A 21,348-nucleotide genomic window follows, 5' to 3' on the forward strand; every position below is an offset into this window, starting at 1 on the left:
ATTTTATTTTCGAAATGCAAACGCCCTGCAAACAATGTTTTCCAATATTTTTCATACCTCCTCCAAAATAACAATGGTCCGTCCCTTATTGTATTTCATAACTCTCTCTAAGACGGACACCTTCGGGACCGGCCGCAACTGTCCGTGTATTTCTATTTTTTTTTTTAGTTTTGCACGGTCACGTTCTAACAAGTTTTGTACTGATCCGTGACATGTAAGTAAATGAAGTATCCTATGTTATCTTATCTTAAAAACTAACGTGACTACTAAAATCAATTTTTTTTGTGAATTACAGAATCGAAGAATGCTGTACTGTCAGTCAGTATTTATGTTATAATTATGATTTGCGCTAAATCACATCAAAAAAGTAAAAAGCGACATACAGGTATAGCCAGGCAATGTGCCATTGGGGAGAAGATTCAGAGACAGACATAAGGAAATGAGATTACAACAAAGTAGAATCAGTATTCCAAGTGTTTGTTTCTTTTCTACTGCGTTTCTGTTTCAACCTCTTTCCCTTGCCATAGGGAAATCAATTGTCAATTTTCACTTGTTTCCACAAGATATTTCTTGATTTTGGTCTACAAAAGATCCGGACGGTGGTTAAATCTTAATTTATTGGAGTTTTTTTTTCACTGCGTTCTCGAGTTCAGCACGTGAATTTTTATAATAAGGTCAATAAGAAGTCCAAAAAAGAAACAAATTGTTGCAAAACTCACAAAATCGTGACTCAGCGAAAATACGCCGCATGGTAGCTGACGCATCGCATGGGCATGTGCGTGACTGCGTTATTTATATATTTTTTTTACATGATTTTACACGTTAGCGATTTCCCCCCATAAAAGTATCAGAAAACCTGTCACAAATGTCCAAGTTTGGAAAGATTTTACGAAAACCCTCCGAATCACGCGCTGGTCACTGGACTAAATGCTAGTTGATTTCGCAACCAATCAGATGACAGTAAATTTTTTCCCGCCAAGTTTTTACCAATCACGTGCGCTCAAAAGCTGTTTTGGAACGTCATGTGACCCGGATGCCGTCTTCCTTTCTCGCTGTCTGTGTCGCTTTGCATGTGTACGTGTTGTGTAGGAGATGTGTTTTGGACCGAAAAACACTGCCAATGTTGTCGAAAATATTCTCTTTTGGCTCTCGAAAAACTGGGAAAAAGCACAGCGATGTCGAAACGTAAGTTTGGTGTCTCTAACACTCTGGTCTGTGTTTGAGGATCGACGTATAAAGTTCGCTAACGTTTGTTTTGTGCTCCGCAGTGAAACTCCAGACGAAATTCACACCACAAAAAGGTAAATTATAACGATCTTATATGGCATAAATTTGTCAGTCTGTGACAAATCGTTCTTCAGTTGAAATATCAGTGTTTACGGTGTCTACCGCTGGTTGAGTTTAAGTATTTATAAAGTGTTTTATTGCGGGAAGGGTTCGTGACTTTAGAAGACTCTTGCGTGAAAATGATTTGTATCAAGACTTAAGCCATGTAAGCTTATGTGTGTGTACTGTTGATTTAGCCAACGAAGCGACTTTCATATTTTAACATTCACGAACGTTTGAAAAGACCGCGGAGTTCAGGAAAATTTCCCTTCACCGTTTTGAAACACATGAGTTTATGAGGGTCGAGCAGCATAGCAGAATTTTTTTTTGTGTTAATACAAATATCACGGTTCTAGAAGCTTTTATCAATGAGTCAGAAAACGACAAGATTATGCAAATTTCTACTACATCATTTTAGCGAAAATTTTAAAGATAAACTCTCGTCGATTCAGCATTTGGAATTTTTTGGTTATCGATTAATCGAGCTATTTTATCTTTTGACATTTTTGAGCACCAAACAAAAACATGGACTGTATTTTTCCCATGCAATATCGATTTTAGTGACGGTGTAATTTCCAATTTAAATTGTCTACATCTATAAACGAGTGTAGGTTTTGAGTTTGACGGGAGCATGATCGAAACACAAGACCCGTGACTGCGGAGATGTCAGATAGATCTTAACAAGCAAAAATTTCTGCCTGACCTCAAAACGCCTTGACATAAATTTTTGACATATCTGTTGCATTGTTATGCCTCCACGGGTCTATTATATTGCATGATTTTAAATCAGTCGGGGGACAAAGGTCGATTAATCTATAATTATGACCGTGCCTGTAGAGAATTTAACTGTAGAACTAGCCATGGGTTAATGTGTAATATCTATAAGTATGTTGACATAATAACCTATTTGTGTTATCTTTCGTTTTGAGTCTGAAATTAAAGTCACATTCCAAATAATTTTGTGATACCTAAATTATTAAAATATACTACATTTGTTGGAAGCAACCAAACTAAATACTGTTTGATACCATGGTAATTTTATTATTGTGTGGTTTCAGAAAATATCCATACCCTTGAAGCTTCACCGTCATTCGAAATTCAATGGAGTAGGGGGTCTTAAAGACCAAAATTTTTAAACGAAATGTGAGCCTGATAAGTAAATTCCAAAGAAGAGGATAGGTCAAATAATCCCTCTGTGGAGGGAGTGTGGATATTTTCTGGAACAATACATTTAATATTTATCAGCGAAGTCTACTTTTTTCCAAAGAAATTTTTTGTCCTGTTACCATAACTACAACAAACAAAATCAAGATATTTAAACAAGTAAAAACGAAGGATGTAATGGCCCAATGTATTTATAGTGACCTGATAATGCCATTATCGAGGGTTTGAATGATAGAAAATTATTAAATGCGAGTTAGTAAGCATTCAAGTACATGTACTATAAAATCAAGATATGCAACATAAGACTCAGGTATGCAGTAATAGTAATTTATACTAGTTAAGATGTTAATATAACTTAAAATAATATTGCACAGCAAGTCTGCAGTCAAAAATCCACGGAGGAAATTAACCTTGTTTAAAAATATCTAACCAATTGGACATTTCGTTACGAAGCTTTTTCTATCACTGTAGTAAGCTTCACAAAACAATGTACATGTACTGAGGGCTTCTAATATGATTTCAGGTGGAAAGAACAATGTCTTGCATGTATTTGATGGTGGGGTGTGTTTCTGACATACTACAATCAAGTAATAGACTATCAACTTACGTAAAGGCATTCATTTGATCAATAGACAAAAGAGTGAGCATGGGGACAGACCAAAATTTTGAATTTTTTCTATCTTTCAACAGTTATTACTTTTGTGAACTAAATGTGTATAAGGCAAGGGTCATCCTACAAGTACTACCCCTAGTAATAAAGTGAAGCTGTTGGCTTTTGATTTTTATCAGGAACTTGATTCAGGTCAAAGCCAGCTGATAAAATTCTTAAGCTTGTAGTCTGATAAATAAGTGGGGTATTTACTTGAAAGTGGGATATATTATGTGATAAGTGGGGTATGTATGAGAATTTTGTTTAGTACAACTACTTATAACTCCTGTAAATTTGTCTCAGTCAACACATACTAACTCAAAACATGCGAAGAGGTTGCTGTTGTTTGAAGAAGATTTGATTCCATTTCAGACAAAAGGTTCATTCATACTGCATGGTCAGAAGGATAATCAAATAGAATGATAATTGGATAATAATAATCTCTCAAAGAATGCATACATTATATAAATGATGATTAAAACATCCAGGTCAAAAAACGAGGCTGATCAAGTATCGCACTAAGGTCTTGTAAGTTGCATTTTTGTCAGCTGGATGTTTTTGTGTTCTTTTGGGGATAAGAACTTTTCAGTTGGTTTGGTTGGTTTCAATTGCTGAGATGCTTAAAAATTTGTTTGAAACACACGACATGTGTTTATGTACAAAACAATTATAACTGACAGAAACATTTGATCCAAGCAGAACATGAGTCTAACAGTTATAAAATACATTTTACAGCTATAAAATAGCTGTAAAATGTTTCAGCCAAAAATTCTTACTTCAGCATGATTGAACTCACTGAAAGTTGTGTGGAAACTGTTTTTGGAACTCTACAAATTATACAAGTCTACAATAATTGGTGAAAAGAGTGTGACCCAAGCTATAAAGTCTGCCTTCTTTTTCTATGAATGGTACAGTTATTATCACTGTTCTGTATCCCATAAAACAGAATGTCCAGTTGAATTCTTAAATTATTCTGAAGGGAAGGGGGACATTAGGGCTCGGGGAGGGTATGGCTTAAATGTATCATATAAGGCATGTCCTCATATTAAAAAAAATGTTTATATATATGAACATTCCATTAAGTACAAACAATTCATACATTTGTACTATTTTTTAAAAGGCCTTTTCCATATTTGGCTCAAGATGAGATAAGAGTTCTGGTGTTCAAGGATAGTGATCGCAAGGGAAAGACCTTGCTGTTTGACTCCAAAGCAGTTCCAAAGGATGTCAATCAGCCGGTAAGATGATATATGTACTAAGTTTGTAACATTTTTTTATTACGATGTTAGTAGCACATTTGTATATGTAGTGATGGAGTTCCTACACTGTAGTAATGTTGTGATAAACACACAATCACATATGGTAGTCAAAAATGAATTCCAGCTGAAAATGATTTTAAACTAACTTGATTTTTATTTCCCTTTGTTTCATATTTATTTATTACCATTATCTTTAAACAAAGAAAAATACAAATCAAACAGTTTGAAATCATTTTGATCTGAAACTACAATAACAACTTGCTGTATTTACTAATACAGCAAGGCGCTCAAAAGTGTGACCACTTTTAATTTATTCACATTCTTTCGTGCAGATTTAATCCAATCAGAAGTCAACTGCAAGCTATCCACGGCTTTTGATTGGATTAAATCTACACGAAAGAATGTAAATAAATTAAAAGTGGTCACACTTTTGGGCTCCTTGCTGTAAAAGTAATTATTAATATAAAGTTAATCTAATTTGCTAGTTAGGTTTACTTAGCATTGTCGTAGTCATCTTCCAATGAGAATGTTTTTCCTTGTCTGTGTAACCAGGAAGCAGGTCAGAACAGAGGCATTGATACAGAACAAGGATGCAAGAGGTTGTCAGGGGGTCCAAAGATAGACCCAAAAGGAAACAAATCTCCAATGCCGAGACCCAAATTACAGGTTAGTAATTACAGTTTTCAGAGAGGTGGGCGTACTTTGTGTAGGTGCAAGTATACTAGTCGATCAGTTGAACAAGGCTGCAAATAATTTTCTTTCCTTGAAAGGACGTGTATCTGACTAAGTTACCATTTTGATCAGACAAAAAAAAGTGTGGTCGGATATCATATTAAAGTACTGCTCAATATGTGAGCCTGCTAATCTTATGCGTTGCCAACGCAGAACATTGGTGTATGCGCTGGTAAGCAAAAAAAAAGTTGTCAGGACGTTCTGTCCGACCACAGTTGGAATTTCATCAGACACTGGCAAATTGTGGTCGGCCCATGTCTGATGTCTGGCTGTTATTTGCAGCCCTTGTTGAATCGGTTCAATGCAAACTATCAAGTGCTGTCCTGTAGCCTATTGTTTGTGGCCAGTTTTTGTGTTGGGCTAGCGGGTTAATTTCATCCGTTACTTGCTTGATGGGCAAGTGCTGTAATGAATTAAGTATTTTACACTGTACAAGTTGCCAGATGCAGTAAGGCCATTGAGAAAAACATTATTTAGTTAATTATCAACAGTTTCTGTTGATCAACTGAAGGTTCTGCCATAGCAGATTTCCAAAAGCGAACTTTTTGAGCATTAGCCTTTTGTTCGAGGGCTAATGCTCGGAAGTCAGCTTTTGGAAATTCGCTATGGCAGGTTGTTTAACTTGATCAACTTCCAGTTGATAATCAACTAGTAAGTGTTTCACATGCCTGCCAACTAGTACAACAGTTTCTTTATAAACTACAGTCAACTCCTGCCTTGCGGACACCTCGCTATTACGGACACCCTGTTATTAGGACAGGAGTGATAATCAACTAGTAAGTGTTTCACATGCCTGCCAACTAGTACAACAGTTTCTTTATAAACTACAGTCAACTCCTGCCTTGCGGACACCTCGCTATTACGGACACCCTGTTATTAGGACAGGAGTTGAAGTCCCGGCGAATAGGATTTACTGAAAAAAGCTGCCACTGGTCCTGAAGGTGTCCGTTATTCGTATAGTGAGAGTTGACTGTAATAACTTTGTTTATGGAGAAAGGCCTTTAGGCTGGCATACAATAACTCCAACTTGGCCAAAGAGCCAACCTGGAAAATCTCCTTCTTTGACCCCTTTAGAAGTGTTTTAATGATAAGCTACCTACATGTACATTGTCCTTACTGTATTTTTGTGTTCTCCTTTTAGAACCCACGTCCAAGTCATGATGCCAAAATGCTTGGAGAAATGATCTTTGGCTCTGTAGCAATGACTTACAAGGGGCAAACTGTCAAAGTCCATGAAATCAGGTACATGTACAGTTAATTTATTGTTGGTTATTAAGCACTGGCCTTCACAAAATTCAGAGTAAAAAAGTCTAATTATTATGAAAAAGTAAGTATAAAAGTCTAATTATAAAAGTCTAAGTATAAAAGTCTAATTATTATGAAAAAGCTCAAGATAGTAGTTCACCTTAATGGCTATGGCTCAGCCAAACCATGGTTTGAGAATCTCATCATGGTTATGTATAAATGTAACATCTTCAGTTGATTATTTGTCAGAATGACAATTGATTGACTTTGTAGAAAGAATCACATGTTAGGTGTCAGTTACCCTTCAATATTACTTTTTGTAGTCTGAAAACTAGGAGAAAATGTCATTCAACAACTAATAGCTTCATCACTGCTTTGCTCTAGAACTCCACATCAGCTTCTGTTAACTAATGTCTTTGCTGTTAAACCAAGAATTGTCATGCCTAACTGCTGGTAAGTGAACTGCACAATAAAGTTTACGTTTTGTTGAATGTCTGACCATTGTACAGAAGGTCACAACATCATCTTTGACACCTTTAGGGAACTCTTAAGTATTGTTATCATAGTATGCCTGTAGTGTCACTGACTGGAAAAATGACTTTCATAGATTGAGGTGGAAGACGGGTGGCCTAATGATTCTTGAGTGGGTTGGACCTCAAATCAAGTGGTCCAGGTTCAAGCCTTTGTTTTTTAACAACACCATACCTTTCCGCCCAGGAGTGAAAAGGAGTGTAAATGCATACTGTTAGCATGTTAAAAGGGTTTCCTTACAAAATGTGGCATTGGGTGTGTGTGTGTGGGGGGGGGGGGGGGGGGGGGGGGGAGGGGGTTTTGGGGGTGAGGAAGAGGAGGTGGGAAGTTACCTGGTACAGACTGGTATAGACCAGTGATACATGCAATGGAAACTGGGGTTGCGATACTATTAGTGCCTGAAAGCTTCCACCATCTTGCAAGTCACATCTAATTTCACTTGAGATGCATCTCATTTCTGGCAAGACAAATCTTGTTTCTCTCAAGATGAGTCTTCTTTTCCTTGAGTGCACTGAAAGTCCAATGCTTTGCATTCTGGTGATATCTGAAGCAGTTTCGCTATCTTATGGAAGGATTCTTTTGCATATTGTATTGAATACATGTATAGCCTTGAATGTAGAATAAATAGTGAATGTTGTTTTTTTTCTTTTGTTTCAGTGATGGCAGTGACTACTTAAGTACCAGTAGTCAAGTGGATTCAGTGCTGGATGAAAGTACAAGGATAGAACCTGATTGTGCTTCACTGTCATCACAGAATAGTTTTTCTAAGGAGGATTCGGTTCTTGGTTAGTATGTCATCGTTTAAATTTTTTCTTGGTCTAAAAATTTTCAAACCAGTTTAATTCTTAACTTTCTTTGTCTTGTACTCATTATCATAATCTGGACAAAACAAAATAGATATAAAACTGGTTTGAAAATTTTAAACCAAACGCATCCTGATTTATTCCACCTGCTTAGCTCAAAATCAATGAAAAAAAAAACATTGTTAGTAGCTCTTGGAATTGATGTAATGAAAAATAGATATGGTCATCTGTCGACATGTGCATGTGTTGTACTGTAGAGTAGTTAGTGATTTCCCCCCACTTATACTTGCATGTTCATAGATGTAGGAAGTATGTTATGACTTTTGGTATTCTCTATGGATCCACGCATTCACTCTTATTGCTGACTGCATTTTCTTTCAGGAGCTTCATCTAAGCCGATGGCTGTTCCAGGTTCTTCACCTGTTGTTGTTATTGATGCTGATGGTGACAGTGGCTTCACAGCATCTGTTGAAAGTAAGTTCACAGTTTGTTCATTGTGTGGTGCAGCTTGTTTTGAGGGAGAAATGTCTGACATATAGCAAAGTAGTTCTGATAATTTTATAAACCGGTACAATTTGGGAAGAACTCTAACCCCTCTGTTACAAGATGCTAGATGCGTGGTCATTATTCACTTTGTGCGCTTCAATACCCAATTGCCTCTATGGTACACGCCTGCAGGGAATCACGGTAGTTGTATTCATTGTTGCTAAGTCTCGCACATGGTTTCAATTGATGAATACAACTACCATGATTCCTTACAGGCGCACGCCATAGAGGGAATCAGGCAATCACAGTGTGTGTCAGGTTTAAATAATTAAGGGATCGAATAAAATAACTCTCTAAATACCCCACCCCTAACTACTCTCCTAACCCAACCTTACCTTACCTTATTCCTCTTCGTCCCTGGTGGGACATAAGGCGCCAACGATCTGCTTCCATCGGGACCGATCTTTTGCCACAAGTTGTGCCTTGCCCCATGTCAAGCCCATCTCTTTAAGCTCGGCCGTCACAGTATGACTCACTGATAACCTGCGGTGTTCTTGAAGTCTCGAACGTGGTGCAGACATTCCATATAGCTAGGCCGATGTTGGTTTTAGGCCCGAGCAGACTATCTGTCATACTCCTGACTTTCCGAGGGCTTTCATCAGAAGTAGTCATGTAGCCAGTTGGTTGGCTCAAGTCCGCTATAGGTTCAACAGTTGTTGTAGCATTTGTTGTCGTTTCCATAACAAAGTGTTTTTGGCGGGGTGGAGTTGTTGGCACCACGCCCAACCCCCAACCTGAAGGACCAGGTGCTGATTTTTGTCTCGTCTCTACCCCGTAACCTTCCCCACTTGGTTGGACCTACTCGGTATAGCTCACAAGAGTCTCTGAGACACGGAAGCCTCCCCACCACGTCAAGGTAGCAGCACTGGGGGAGGGTCCTAACCCAACAAGGAAGATAAATTCACACACTGTTAAAGGTAGTTATGCCAGGAATTGTTTTTGTTTGTTTAATTTCTCTTTTTTATATTCTCTTTTATAGGTAGTTATTTGGAAGAAAATCTATCATCACTTTTTACGTCAGCGTCGTCACCCTGTGGTAGTTATCACAGACGTCTTCATCGCAGCCATGTCACCAGTATTGACCACAGTTTTGGAAGGAAAAGTGAAGAATCATCTGAAGAAGTGAGTTCTTGAACTTCAAATGAATGTTACACAAAATTATTTGAGTTCAGGTCTTAACTAAAGGCTCATTGCCCTGTATTGTATTGCGCATCAGCACACAGAATTTTATGGTGTCTTTTAGACTCTATGCTGCTTAGTCTGCGAGAGAAATAAAATGTTGCTTTCTTGTAAACAAGTACACTGACCTATCACTTTTTTCTCATATAATTTTGGGTTCAGTGATCAAATTCTTTCTGTAAAATGAAACAATCCTGGGAACACAGTGCACATAATTATGTCACATAAAACATTATTACAGTATCTGTTAGTTTTAAGTACAGGCCAAGGAACTCAGTTATTAGAATTGTAAGGGTCTCACCTGAACAAGAGTTTAATTTTTTGGCACAATTTCCTTGTGATAGATTTCTCCACTCATGAGACGAAGACCAAAGTTGGGTATTGGAATCATTTTTGCTCTTGGTGACAATGAGGAAAAAAGCAGGTAAAACTATTTTAAATCTTAAACAACTTGATTGAATTCATGACTGCTTGTTGTTTACTGTTGATCTTGGATGTACCCGTAATACAAGGTGTACTAAATTCTGTGTATTATGTTTTTGTTTTTACAGAGCTCTTCAAGGTTTCTTCTTTGCCCATTTCCCTTTGTTTGAGTCGCACATTAAGCGATTAAGACTGGCTGTGGAGAATGCTTGCTTCTTGAAAACAAAGTCATTTTCAAGTCAAGTAATTGAGGTACGATTGATCTGGTTTGAAGACCTTTAGTTTTGAAGTAAAGATTGTAATTTTGAAGCATTAGAAGTTTTAAAGTTTCTCTGTAAGACGGATGAAAATTAAGTTGAAATTTTTACACTTTTCCAATGTTTTTTTCTGTTATACATGCAGTAAAGTACATGTACCGGTACTACATGAACATGTAGTGTTACAAAATTATATATTCAGAAGTATCAAATAAATAATATATAGTCTGTCTGAGTTGTTGTCAGTGACTGTGATATTGTCTAGTCTTAATCTGTGCTGAAAAATAAGTATTTTTACTACCGGTATTAATTAAAAATTATTATACTAACAGGCTGTGCAAGCATTCAGAGAGAACATCCACAATCTTCTTGCAGCACCAAGACTCAAGGTAGGGCTCAATGAGAAATTATGCTGTTATTATTTTATTTTGTAACAAGTTTTATTTACAGACTTGATCATGTCAGTGGCCACAACTTTGCACTCTGACAAAAATATTGCAAATAGTGTTCTTTATGTTGAACTCCCAGGCATTTATTTCAGTTACAGCACTCGCTGGAAAAGAGCAGGGTGCTTACTACAAAAGTCACCTTCAAAGGGTAAGGGGGGAGGGGGAGGGGGAGGGGGAGGGGGGACTGAAACATTTCAAAGAAAGTAGGAAGCTAAAGGGAGGAGCTTAAAATCAAAACAATTCTCTTGACACAATAAACACAGATAAAGTTTGCTTCCCTTATCAATAACAACAGATGGTGCAATATTTAAATTATTTTTAATTAATAAAACATTGTCCAACGTAATCCCTAATCTAATTTCTTACTATATTTATGTTAAGTTATAATTTTGAAATAGCAGCGATACAGCCATGTGGCACATGAACGTTGTACATACTTCCCTTTGATTGATTATTGTAAGTTTAATTTTTTTCTCTTCTAGGAACCTGTGTGGTTAAACATGATGACGCATTCTTCACATCGCTCTCATCTGTGTGAGAAATTCATGGTTCAGTTAGTGGAATGTCTCAGAATTGGAAACAGCAGAGAAACGAACTTGTAAGAATGATATGCAGTTACTGTTAATAAGCCATTTCCAAGTTACCCTTTGACTCTGTTTCAAAAAGAGTCTATGTGCAAAACCATTCAAATGAAAATAAGTTTGATTTGCATGAGAATGGACCTGTAGGTGAAACTCATTTTCATATGAATGGTTTTGCACGTCTACAGACTCGTTTTGAAACAGAGGCAAAGGGTAATTTGGAAATGGCCTATTAGTGACAGATGAACAGTTTTGTCATGTGTGTACTGTTAAGTAAAATCATATTGTTTATTTGCTGTGAACATGATCTCTGAGCCTTTTTCGTACTTATCAAGACTAGTTACCTGAAGTGTAGAGCCTTTTTTTTTTTCCAGGCCAGCCTGTTTTTTTAAGCAGTTAATTTGCCTCTTTCTCATAGCGTTGAATCCCAGCTGCCCTTTTTCATACTTTTTAGTTCTCTGTTACCTTTCTGTCTTTCTTCCTTCTTATAAAATTATCTTCCTTACAATCTGATGGTTGACATTCCAAAGTGTCACCTTAGTTTATGTTTACAGTTTACCACTCAAAAGTAAGCTGGCAGTCCCTTGCATCTCGATCCTTGTGTTTCAAACTTGATTCATAAATTTTTTTAGATTTGAGTCTAGAGTCTTGAGTCAAGAATTTAGTTTTGAATTTTGGGAGTATGTAAGCACCTTCTCACAAAACATGTACAATGTAAACAACAGTACTCTAAATATTCCATGGATGGTGGAAGATGGTACAGCACATACGAAATGTCTTGGGTGTAGCACTTCTTATTTCCTACTTTATATTAATACTAATATGAAGAATATTTAATTTTTTTACAGTTTCATGGCTGGGGTACTGACTGCCGTTTTGCAATACCACCTTGCTTGGGTGTCAACTGTGATGCCTGCTGGAACAGCTCCTAGCCGTGCTTACTTGGATAAGCATTCATCCAAAACTGTAAGCTACTGTTGATAGTATTTCTGTGTTAAAATAATTATTGTTAATGTAGATTTTTTTGGTTCAATTTTACCATTGGTACAGTTATTGTCACTGTAAAAAGTGTTTGTGTAAAAATAGACTTGTTGAACAAAATTAATTTTGTTGTCATTATGTTATAGCTGGATCTTCTTGCTCAGTCACACCCTTACAATCCACTCTGGGCACAGTTAGGGTAAGATAATTCTTTATGCTGATTTTGTAATACAATCTGAATGTTTTTTGTCTTATGTAGAAAAATAAATAATATTTACAAAAAAAAAAAAAAACAAGTCAAAAAAGAATCATTGCTGAACCCAGAATTTTTTCAGAACTATGATACTAGCTCTGGAAGACACAGTGGCCTTATGGTTAGGGCGTTGGACTCTAGATAAAAAAGTCTGGGTTTGAGCACTGGCCATGGTCACTACATTGTGTACTTTGGTTAGATACTTTATTCTCATAGTGCCTCTCTCCACCGAAGTGTATCAATGAGTACTGGCAAATTAAATGCAGAGGGTAACCATGTGATGGATGCTATATTTATAGACACTGCCGATTCTAGCAGTTTGCAGGACACATACATGTCTGAACCTAGTAAAACGGCCTGACTTCTTGTAGCTCAGTGTATAGAGCACTCGCCTACCTGGTGTTTGGGAGGTCATGGGTTCAATTCCCGTCGGGATTCTTTCTTTGTCCCACGCTCGCTACAAGATGAATATTCCATCTTTCACATTTCATTTACCGAGCTTTAACTTTGCCATCTTTCTTTGTGTATCACCATACAGTGGGAGACCTGTTGTTTCAAATAATAATAATAATCAAATAATGTTGTTTAAATTAATACACGTATTTGTTTCCAATTTTGATTCTTTAGGGACTTGTATGGGGCGATTGGATTTCCCCTCCGAGTGGCAAGAACTGTCATTGTTGGAAAGAACTCCAAGCTTGTTGAACAAGTGTTAAATATTCTAAGTTATTTTATTAGATGTACTGAAGTGTTTGAACATGCGCAGAAAAGAGATGAGGTCAGCAAAGATGACACACACGACAAAGTCTCTAATTTTGGAGAAGATAGTATTTGTTCCCAATGTGGAAAGAAGTCTCTTGCTGAAAGTGAAATCTCTGGCAAAACTTGTAGTTTAACCAGTGAGACTGGAATTTGTTCTAAATGCAAACAGAAATGTGATGGGAAATGTACAGTACGAGGCGATCTGAACAACAAAGAGGACAAAGAATCTTTACGTGATCAGATTTTAACTCAGTTGCAAGTAACACATGGCATAATGCACTGTTCTAAGTGTAGCACTAGAATCAATAGCAATTCCCTGGACAAGCTCGCTGGAGTTGAAATATTGCAGTCCAACTGCACATGTAACAAGATATCTAATGGCGGAGTTCCAAAAGAATTGAAACATTTTATTAAGGATGCAAATTTATTAGCCATGGCCAATCACCATTGCAACTCATTTCAATGCTACTGTTGCAAGGACACGTCAACTGAAGTTGATCACATCTTGTCTGGCAAAGGATCAAAGTTCAAATGTTACTGCGAGTCGGGATGTGATTCTGATAAGCATCTAGGTAAACAGGATTCTTCAAGAGACATCTGCAATGATTGTCTGGAGAAACTTTATTCGTCTTTACAGAAATGCAAAGACCACCAATCTGAAACAAATGACTCTCTGTCGAGAATTGCAAAAATTTCGGAGGCTGTTCAAAGCCAAGACATTTTACGAGACTGTAGTGGACACACGGACAATCGTGTTTCTGAGACAGACAGTTGCGTTTCTGATGACACAGATACAGGATCAGTTAGAAGTAGCTTGTTAGAAAAATGTGCGGATGTTGAAGAGACTATTGCATCTTATGGGCGAAGTGGCTCAGCAGACTCAGGCATTCATCAAAGTCCGTTAAGTTCACCATGTGCACAGCGACCAGTGGATTTTCCAAATGTCATTTCATGTCAAGGAGAGGATAACCAGATCCCAGAAGAGCTACCTCTACCTAGGTACAACACTGTCTTTTTGTATTTATTTAGTAAAAAGTATAAAGGTCCATGAGCAATGACTGGGAAATCAGAAAAATAATCGTCTTCTGTGACAGAATAAACATGATTACAATGTGTATCTGGACGAGCTACCAAGAATTACTGGTGTATGTCTTTTAGGTTCTGACGATTGTTATGCAATGTGTTAAGAAAGTCACGCGTCCCGATTTAATCTCTTGATCTTCACACTACAGTCCACTTGCAGACTTATTCATTGGCTATTTCGTTTTTAAAGCACATATATTCTGTGGAGACGTTAGTATGATAACAATGGCCATAAGTTGGGTGGGGCTTATATCCGGAAAGGGGGAGGGGGGGGGTGCTTATAACTGGAGAATTTTTCTTTCATTTAGTAGCAGACCGAAAGATGTACACACTTTTCTGTGATGCCCGGTTCATTCCAAATTCCTTTTAAACGTTCTTTGTTAAATATAATATAATTGTCTGTATTCTTTTAGGATTGAGGATGTAAATTGCTGCCCAAACCCTAACAGGTGAGAGATTTAAAACTTCCTGTTAAACGTTTTAAAGAAAACTAGACGTTATTCATTACAATTACTTTGGATGCAGTATAACGCCAAGTAACTTGACTAAACTTTGTGGAAACAGCCATTTCCTAGTGAAGACACTGACTGAAATTTGACAGCATACATGAATATGACTAATATTGTAATCTAAGTTTGATGGAGATAGTGTTGTAATTATAGTATTAAGAGAGGTCGGATGGTATTAAATAACGAAAATACCTGTTGTGTTATTTGCAGCAAATCAGATGAATGGAGAAGCTTCAACAATTTTGGACGATCCATGTTTGCTGGGTAAGTTAACAGTTCGTATTGATGCTGTTATAAAATATTGATTGCAAGTTCACATTGTTTCATTTGCTAATCTTTCTCAATTTGTTTGTCTGCAGAATTGTCGACAGTTATTTGCCTGACTTGGTTCTCCAAGGGGTTCAAGACAACAACTTTCGTGCAAGTCTGTCAACTGACTTAAAGCTTGCATTACAGGTAATGACTTGAATCAATCCAGCTAGCACATGATATGGAAGACCAACGGATCCGTCAGACTTGAATCTGTGGTTAATTATTTCTAGAGAAAGTAGAGAACACATGTATGTTTGCATAAAGGCAATTATATGCAAACACTCAAACAAGCATAGGTTTTGAACACTCGTTCTTTTCCTTTTCTTTTGCAATTTGTTACATAATAAAACAGTCATTCTACTCAAACTTGCGTAGTATCAGGCGATATTCCGCACGATTTTGTAGGATAACTGTTAAATATTCTTTAGTTTTTGTTAAGTCACATTCACATGTCAAGACCATCAATGTGCGACAGAAATTATTTGTTGGATTAATGGTGGCGGATCTGTACCTAGAACACCCTGGCTCCCTCCCCTATATGTAGATGTGCCACTGATTAAAAAAATTCAGCCATAACTATTTTTATTATTTGTTTTCCAGCATTCAGTTGTGGATGACCCAGTATCAGAAGCAGTTTGCATCATTGCCAACACGGACAAATGGTGAGTTCATGTTGCTATTCTTTTGTGGCGTGTCTATCAGTTTGTGTGATGCATTGTTCAGGGAAATGACTGGTACATGGAATGTATGCAATGACGTAATTAAACCATTTGAAATTCGGATAATTCGTGGCGCTTTATTTTTACTACACATTTTCTTTACTGTGGAAACGGTAGTTAAGCACTGGTTTCTTGGGATCTGGTTGTCTTGTGTATAATCGCTACAGGAAAGTGACCGTTTAGTTTGTTTGTTGTAGGACATGTGAGGTTGTCTCTGTGAAAAAGAACAGGAAGCAAGCTGCAAGGTAAGACATGGCCGCCGAACAATGGTTTATACGTGAATGAAATGAAACATGGAAATTAGGTTTGCCCTCCAAGCTTAGTGAACTGATAACTATAAAAATCTTGTTATACAGTCAACCCTCGTATTGATAACGCTAGACGGTTCATAACCCTCTTTTTTCAACGGAAAGACTCGTGTTGAGCAAGGCCATTTGCTAGGTGTTCTCATTACGTTTTCTCCTTCAATTTTGACCTTGCCTAATCTCAAACTTCTGAAGAAAACGTAATAAGTAATCAGTTCCTAAACATTTAGAACCAGCATACTTGAATTGTTATTGTTATCACTTATGGCTGAGTAGGGGCCATGTTATCTAAATTTCTTTGTGTTTATTTTTAGCGATCATGTTCATGTACAACAAGTTGAAGTGTCCAACTTGGTTTTCTCCATGCTGTCTTCATTGAGTGGCCTCTGGGATATAAAGATGTCTGCTGAGTTTGTAAGTGCTTCAAATAGATTACATTTTTCTATATTTTGTTGGAGAATTAATTGGGAGCCTCAAAGGAGAGTGAACGAGGGAAGAAAGGGAGGGGAAATCGGGAGTAAAATTGCAGTTTTGACGGAGGGAAGGGAAACCACTTTCAGTTCGAGTTATTGTAACTTTGGAAAAATCGAGGTATGCTCTTTTTTGTATGCAGTGTAAAAAGTTCTCTTTTCTTCTATACCTTTTTCAGTGTCTAATGCACTTGGAAGATAAACTGAAGGAAATTTACTTGAAAAGCAAGGTAAGATGACATGTTACAAAAGGCAATGAACGTGACTTATTTGTATCAGTCACAGCTTTAAGTCTTTTGAATAAACTATTTATAGCGCGAGACCGAGTAATGCGTGAAACAATATTGCATTGCGAGTATTGTTACTCGTATTAACCCCCCCCCATGTTTCAAGTTACTGCAACATGTTCTGCCAAGTAGGCACAAGTTCAACTTCATTCAACACATTGACTCAACTTGCAACGTGGCTGGTAATACGCACAATGACAATTCTTAACTTGTGATGCAACATTTTTGCAAGACAAGTTGCAAGAAAATTTTGTCCGTATTACTTCGCCTTAAAATTAAAAGTAGGAATTTTTGTTCAAACTGTTTGACTGTCGGGTTGCGTGACGTCCCAGTAAAGGCATTTAAATCGTGGACAGTGACGACCCATTTTAAGCTGAACAGTAAAATATCAAAAATTCATTTCTTTTTCTCACAGGTCATAACAGAAAGACTAAGAGATAGAAGGAAGTTATTGACTCGTGACGATCTCACAAAAATGCTCAGGTAAAATTCTTAAGAGTAAAATTTGTGGAGTTGCTGCAAAGAAGAGATTGTCAATTGTTAAATTTCTGTTTTTCCCTCACTTAGGCTCCCCACCTTGCTTTAGGCATGGCTTTCATTAATTTTTTCTGTGTGACTTCAACAGATAGCACCCCATCCATCCTTTCGAAAGGACATCCCGGGGACAGTGAAACTGGGAGGGGGGTGGTCTATCTATCTAGTGTACCTTGCTCCCCTATGAGAATAGGTAAAGAAACTTCTATGTTATATTGCGAACGGAGAAGGGGGGGGGGGGTAGGTAGGCAGGTAGGCCTAGACAGATTGTGCTCGCAAAATCATGAAAAGTTGCTCTTTTTAAAGTCAAAAGTTGCTAAAATGTTGCCCAAAAACCCAAAAAGTTGCTACTAAAACTTCAAAAGTTGCTACTTTAATATATCAATATTTCATACAAATATTATTAAATATCATCAATCATTGTTCTTTTTGGATAATTGGAACTTAAGAAAGTTCAATATATTAATCTGAAGTGTATATCTTGGGCACATGTATATTATAAAAGGTTTGCACAGTTGAAGAACACGCTGCTGGCGCTGGGTAACCAGGCCAAGAAAACTTGGGCGACCAGGCAGTGCTAGTGACCGAAAATAACTGGGGACGAGGTGGGCTTATGATGTCCTCTCAACACCTCCTCAACACCCGTTCCCTGCTAGTATGCAAAGTATCAATGTTTTTACAGAAATAGATGTTTCCTTTTCAAAATTTTAACCACATGTTAATTTTTGTGATTCTTATTAGGCATATCAATACAAAGTTGCTCAAAAGTTGCTCAGAAAGCCAAAAGTTGCTCAAAAGTTGCCGAGCACAATCTGTCTGGGCCTAGGGGCAGGCGTTTTGGATGGATGATTGTTGGATAATTTTCAAGTTTGAATTCCAATCCAATCAAAATGTGCTCGCTCACGAAAATATGCCTGCGTTGCAAGCTAGGGAAGGGGGTGGACCCTTGTTGAGCCCTATCTTGTAGCTAAGCAACCCTCGAGATCGAATAGCGAATAGCGAGTGTAAATTTCGACAGTTCTGACCATTGTTTTTTTTTCTTCTTCTTTTTCCAGTGTGGATGATAATGATGTACCGTTACTGCTGGCAGTAGCTAGTACCCATTCTCCACAGAGCATGCCACTAGTCGGCTAAAGACCGAATCGAATGGTTTTGATGAAAGCCACAAAGATGTTTTGCCGTACATGGTGTGACCGTGCGTGACATGACGTGACACTCTTGGTCAGATTTGTCTCAACGTGACATTTGCTATTTGCCTTGTGGATGTTTCAGCACAGCATCGCATTCTCCGCGCTTGGATCTTAAAAATCTTTATTACTCTGCTATTGAGATCAATTATTTATTTGTGAATGGAGAGCTTATTCCAACCACTATTTAGCTGGCAAAATATTGTGGAATCAAAATTCCTGTGGAAAACGTGACAACGAAAATTTCACCGTCACTAGCGTGACGGACCGTGACAATACCTTTCATTACTAAGTAACGCTTAGAGTATGCTTTTGTGAAACTTGATTCAAGCTTTTTCTCGAAAGTGGGAATTTCGACCCTTGATTTGTAACATCAGCGCAATTTTGAAATTATAAGCCAGCGCAAACAGTGGCAACTCCTAAAAGCATATACATGATACGGATATCCAACTGGGTTGAGGCGTGGGTTATTTTCACGGTATACCATTAGTACCAAACATTTTTTTGTCTTTCCAACCGCTGGACAATAATTTGTTTTACACTTGCAAAACTTAATTTTTCTTTTTTTTTCTTCTTTTTTTCTTGGGTGTTTGGTTATTTGTTTCATTTTATTTTATTTTTAAATAATAAAACACCGTAAATTTTCTTAAATATGCTCCACATTTAAATTTTCTTAGTTTCCTTTTCGAGTTGGCTCATTTTCGGGGAGGGCCTTTTTCAGGGGGTCTGAAGCTTATTTTTGGATTAAAGTTTGCGTTTCAAATATCTTTGTATTACAAATGGGATACAATACTATGCCTAAAGATTTTTGGTGCATCCAAGAATACCACGTGGTACAACTCTCTAATTAACAGGATATGAAACCACAGGAAGAAAAAGTTCCAAATTCGACCTTTGGAAATATTAAAATGTTCGATCTATTTGTAGCGCTTGTCAAACGTTATTCGATCTTTTTGTTACGTTTACGCGACGGTTAAACTGGATCGAACATTTTAATATTTACACAAAGGTCGAATTTGGCTCCTCTGCTCCCTGTGATGAAACCCCAAATTAAACAGACGTTCAACAGGCTCAGAAACCTTTTTTTTGCGAGAGGGGGAGGGGGGGGGCTTATTTTTTTGGGGCAAAAGGATATTTAAGGAATTTTACGGTATCTCTTAGAAAACTAAGACTAACGGATGCATATGTTATTGCACAAATGCAAAATAGTTTTCTTTGAATTGTTTTCAAACGAAATAGGTAACATTTTATAACGTGTTTCTATTGAAAAGTATGAAGAAACATGTAAACATAGCATTTCTCGTACAACCAGAAATCAATTTGTATTGTCTTCACCCTGTTGCAACAAATAAAATGTTTGTTATTTCTTTATATAATTGTGTCAACTGGATTACTTGGGAAGCAAAAAAAAAAGAAATGGGCTTTTTTGGCAACTGGATCAATGGGTCTGGGAATCACAAACAAATAAACAATAGAACTGTGACTGGGATTTGGAAAACAAAAGGCTGGGAAGTTGGTTCTCTCTCCTGCTACAGCTGATCACAAGAACTGCATCTCCATATGACGTACACAAAAACTTCATGTGCGCACAGAAGACACAGAAGGGAGCGACAAAGCGGGTTACTGTCCGCCATCTTTGATCCGGATTTTGAAAATGGGCTCCTGTCCGCAGTCTCCCGCGCGACAGTATAGTGCCAGTCTGCCGCGCGTCATGAAATAAATATTTATAAAAAAAAAAATTCAAATCTGCAATATCACAGCGACAAACCGATGAGTGGTGCCGGATCTATTGAAGACCTGGATCAGTAAATTTAATAGTTAAAATGGAAAATTATACCGCAAACTGATCCTGACGGCTAAAGCGGTAAAAAATAAGGCAAAATATGGAAAAAAAATTTAAAATATATATTTTAGATTTTTTTATCCACTTTATTTTTTTGAACGCTTCAGCCGTCAGGATTACCCTGGGTACCAGAGAGGTTTTTTTTTTTTGGAGGAAAGACACTATTTGTGAGCGGCGAAGCCGCGCTCGTAGCTTCGTCACTCTGTCAACGTTCACGGCTTCCCGATTTTTGTCGCCGCAAAAATAAATAAATGGCACGCAATGCATGCAGAAGCGATGACGTTTCACAAAGGGTGTTACATCTGACACCTTGTGCGTGAACAAAACTGTTATCCAACTGCAGCTTACATTTATCAAACATAAGAACCAATGGTAGTGATTGTATAAATAGCATAGTTAGGATCTAATTGAATTCAAATAAATACAGTACTGATAAATTCACAGGCAAAGGATGCAATTAATACATTTTCTTTGTAGATTTGCTCAATTGAACAACAGTTATATTTTATTTTATATTTATATATTTTTTTAGATTTCCCTATGTTGTCTCAACAGAGATGGCGTTATATTATAGTGTGACATCTGACGAACGACATACGATATGCGCGAGCAAGCTTTCAAAGAAAGGTCGATCAAACGATCTCTTGCTCACAGCGGTCCTTTATATTATACGAATTAGAAATTTCTGTCTACTAAATCTAATAGATCCCATCATTTTTAATTAACCTCTTTCGTCTATACATTGTAGTGTTCCATTCTAACTGCACGGGAGTATTTTGCTTTTGTGTTCTACACGGCGATTTCTTGTTAAGTTAAACGTGATTTCTGTTCGATCGCCCTAACAGAGTAAAAGAGCCCATCGGGCCATGGCAATAAGCGATTTCTGACGTCATCGCTTAAAAATGGCACGCGATTAGGCATGAACAGATTGTGCTAGTAAATTCAGGAAAAGTTGCTTC

At 37.3% G+C, this 21,348-nt stretch overlaps 1 protein-coding gene across 1 annotated transcript; it reads left to right on the forward strand.

Moving 5' to 3' along the window:
* Positions 1 to 1,008: 1,008 nt before the first annotated feature.
* Positions 1,009 to 19,928, forward strand: LOC144665493 (folliculin-interacting protein 2-like). The gene is made up of 25 exons (XM_078526723.1): positions 1,009 to 1,185; positions 1,269 to 1,301; positions 4,260 to 4,377; positions 4,951 to 5,064; positions 6,272 to 6,372; positions 6,760 to 6,828; positions 7,564 to 7,691; positions 8,091 to 8,183; positions 9,235 to 9,377; positions 9,779 to 9,858; positions 9,986 to 10,109; positions 10,447 to 10,503; positions 11,046 to 11,161; positions 11,993 to 12,110; positions 12,272 to 12,324; positions 13,006 to 14,139; positions 14,637 to 14,672; positions 14,943 to 14,996; positions 15,092 to 15,188; positions 15,645 to 15,706; positions 15,961 to 16,008; positions 16,383 to 16,482; positions 16,718 to 16,768; positions 17,241 to 17,308; positions 18,415 to 19,928. Exons 1-25 carry the CDS (start codon positions 1,034 to 1,036, stop codon positions 18,491 to 18,493), a joined length of 3,228 nt encoding a protein of 1,075 aa, XP_078382849.1. The 5' UTR covers positions 1,009 to 1,033; the 3' UTR covers positions 18,494 to 19,928.
* Positions 19,929 to 21,348: the final 1,420 nt, after the last annotated feature.

Source organism: Oculina patagonica, chromosome 9 (genome assembly GCF_052425735.1).
Source record: "Oculina patagonica isolate OP01 chromosome 9, crgOcupat, whole genome shotgun sequence".
In the NCBI taxonomy this organism is placed as follows: Eukaryota; Metazoa; Cnidaria; class Anthozoa; order Scleractinia; family Oculinidae; genus Oculina; species Oculina patagonica.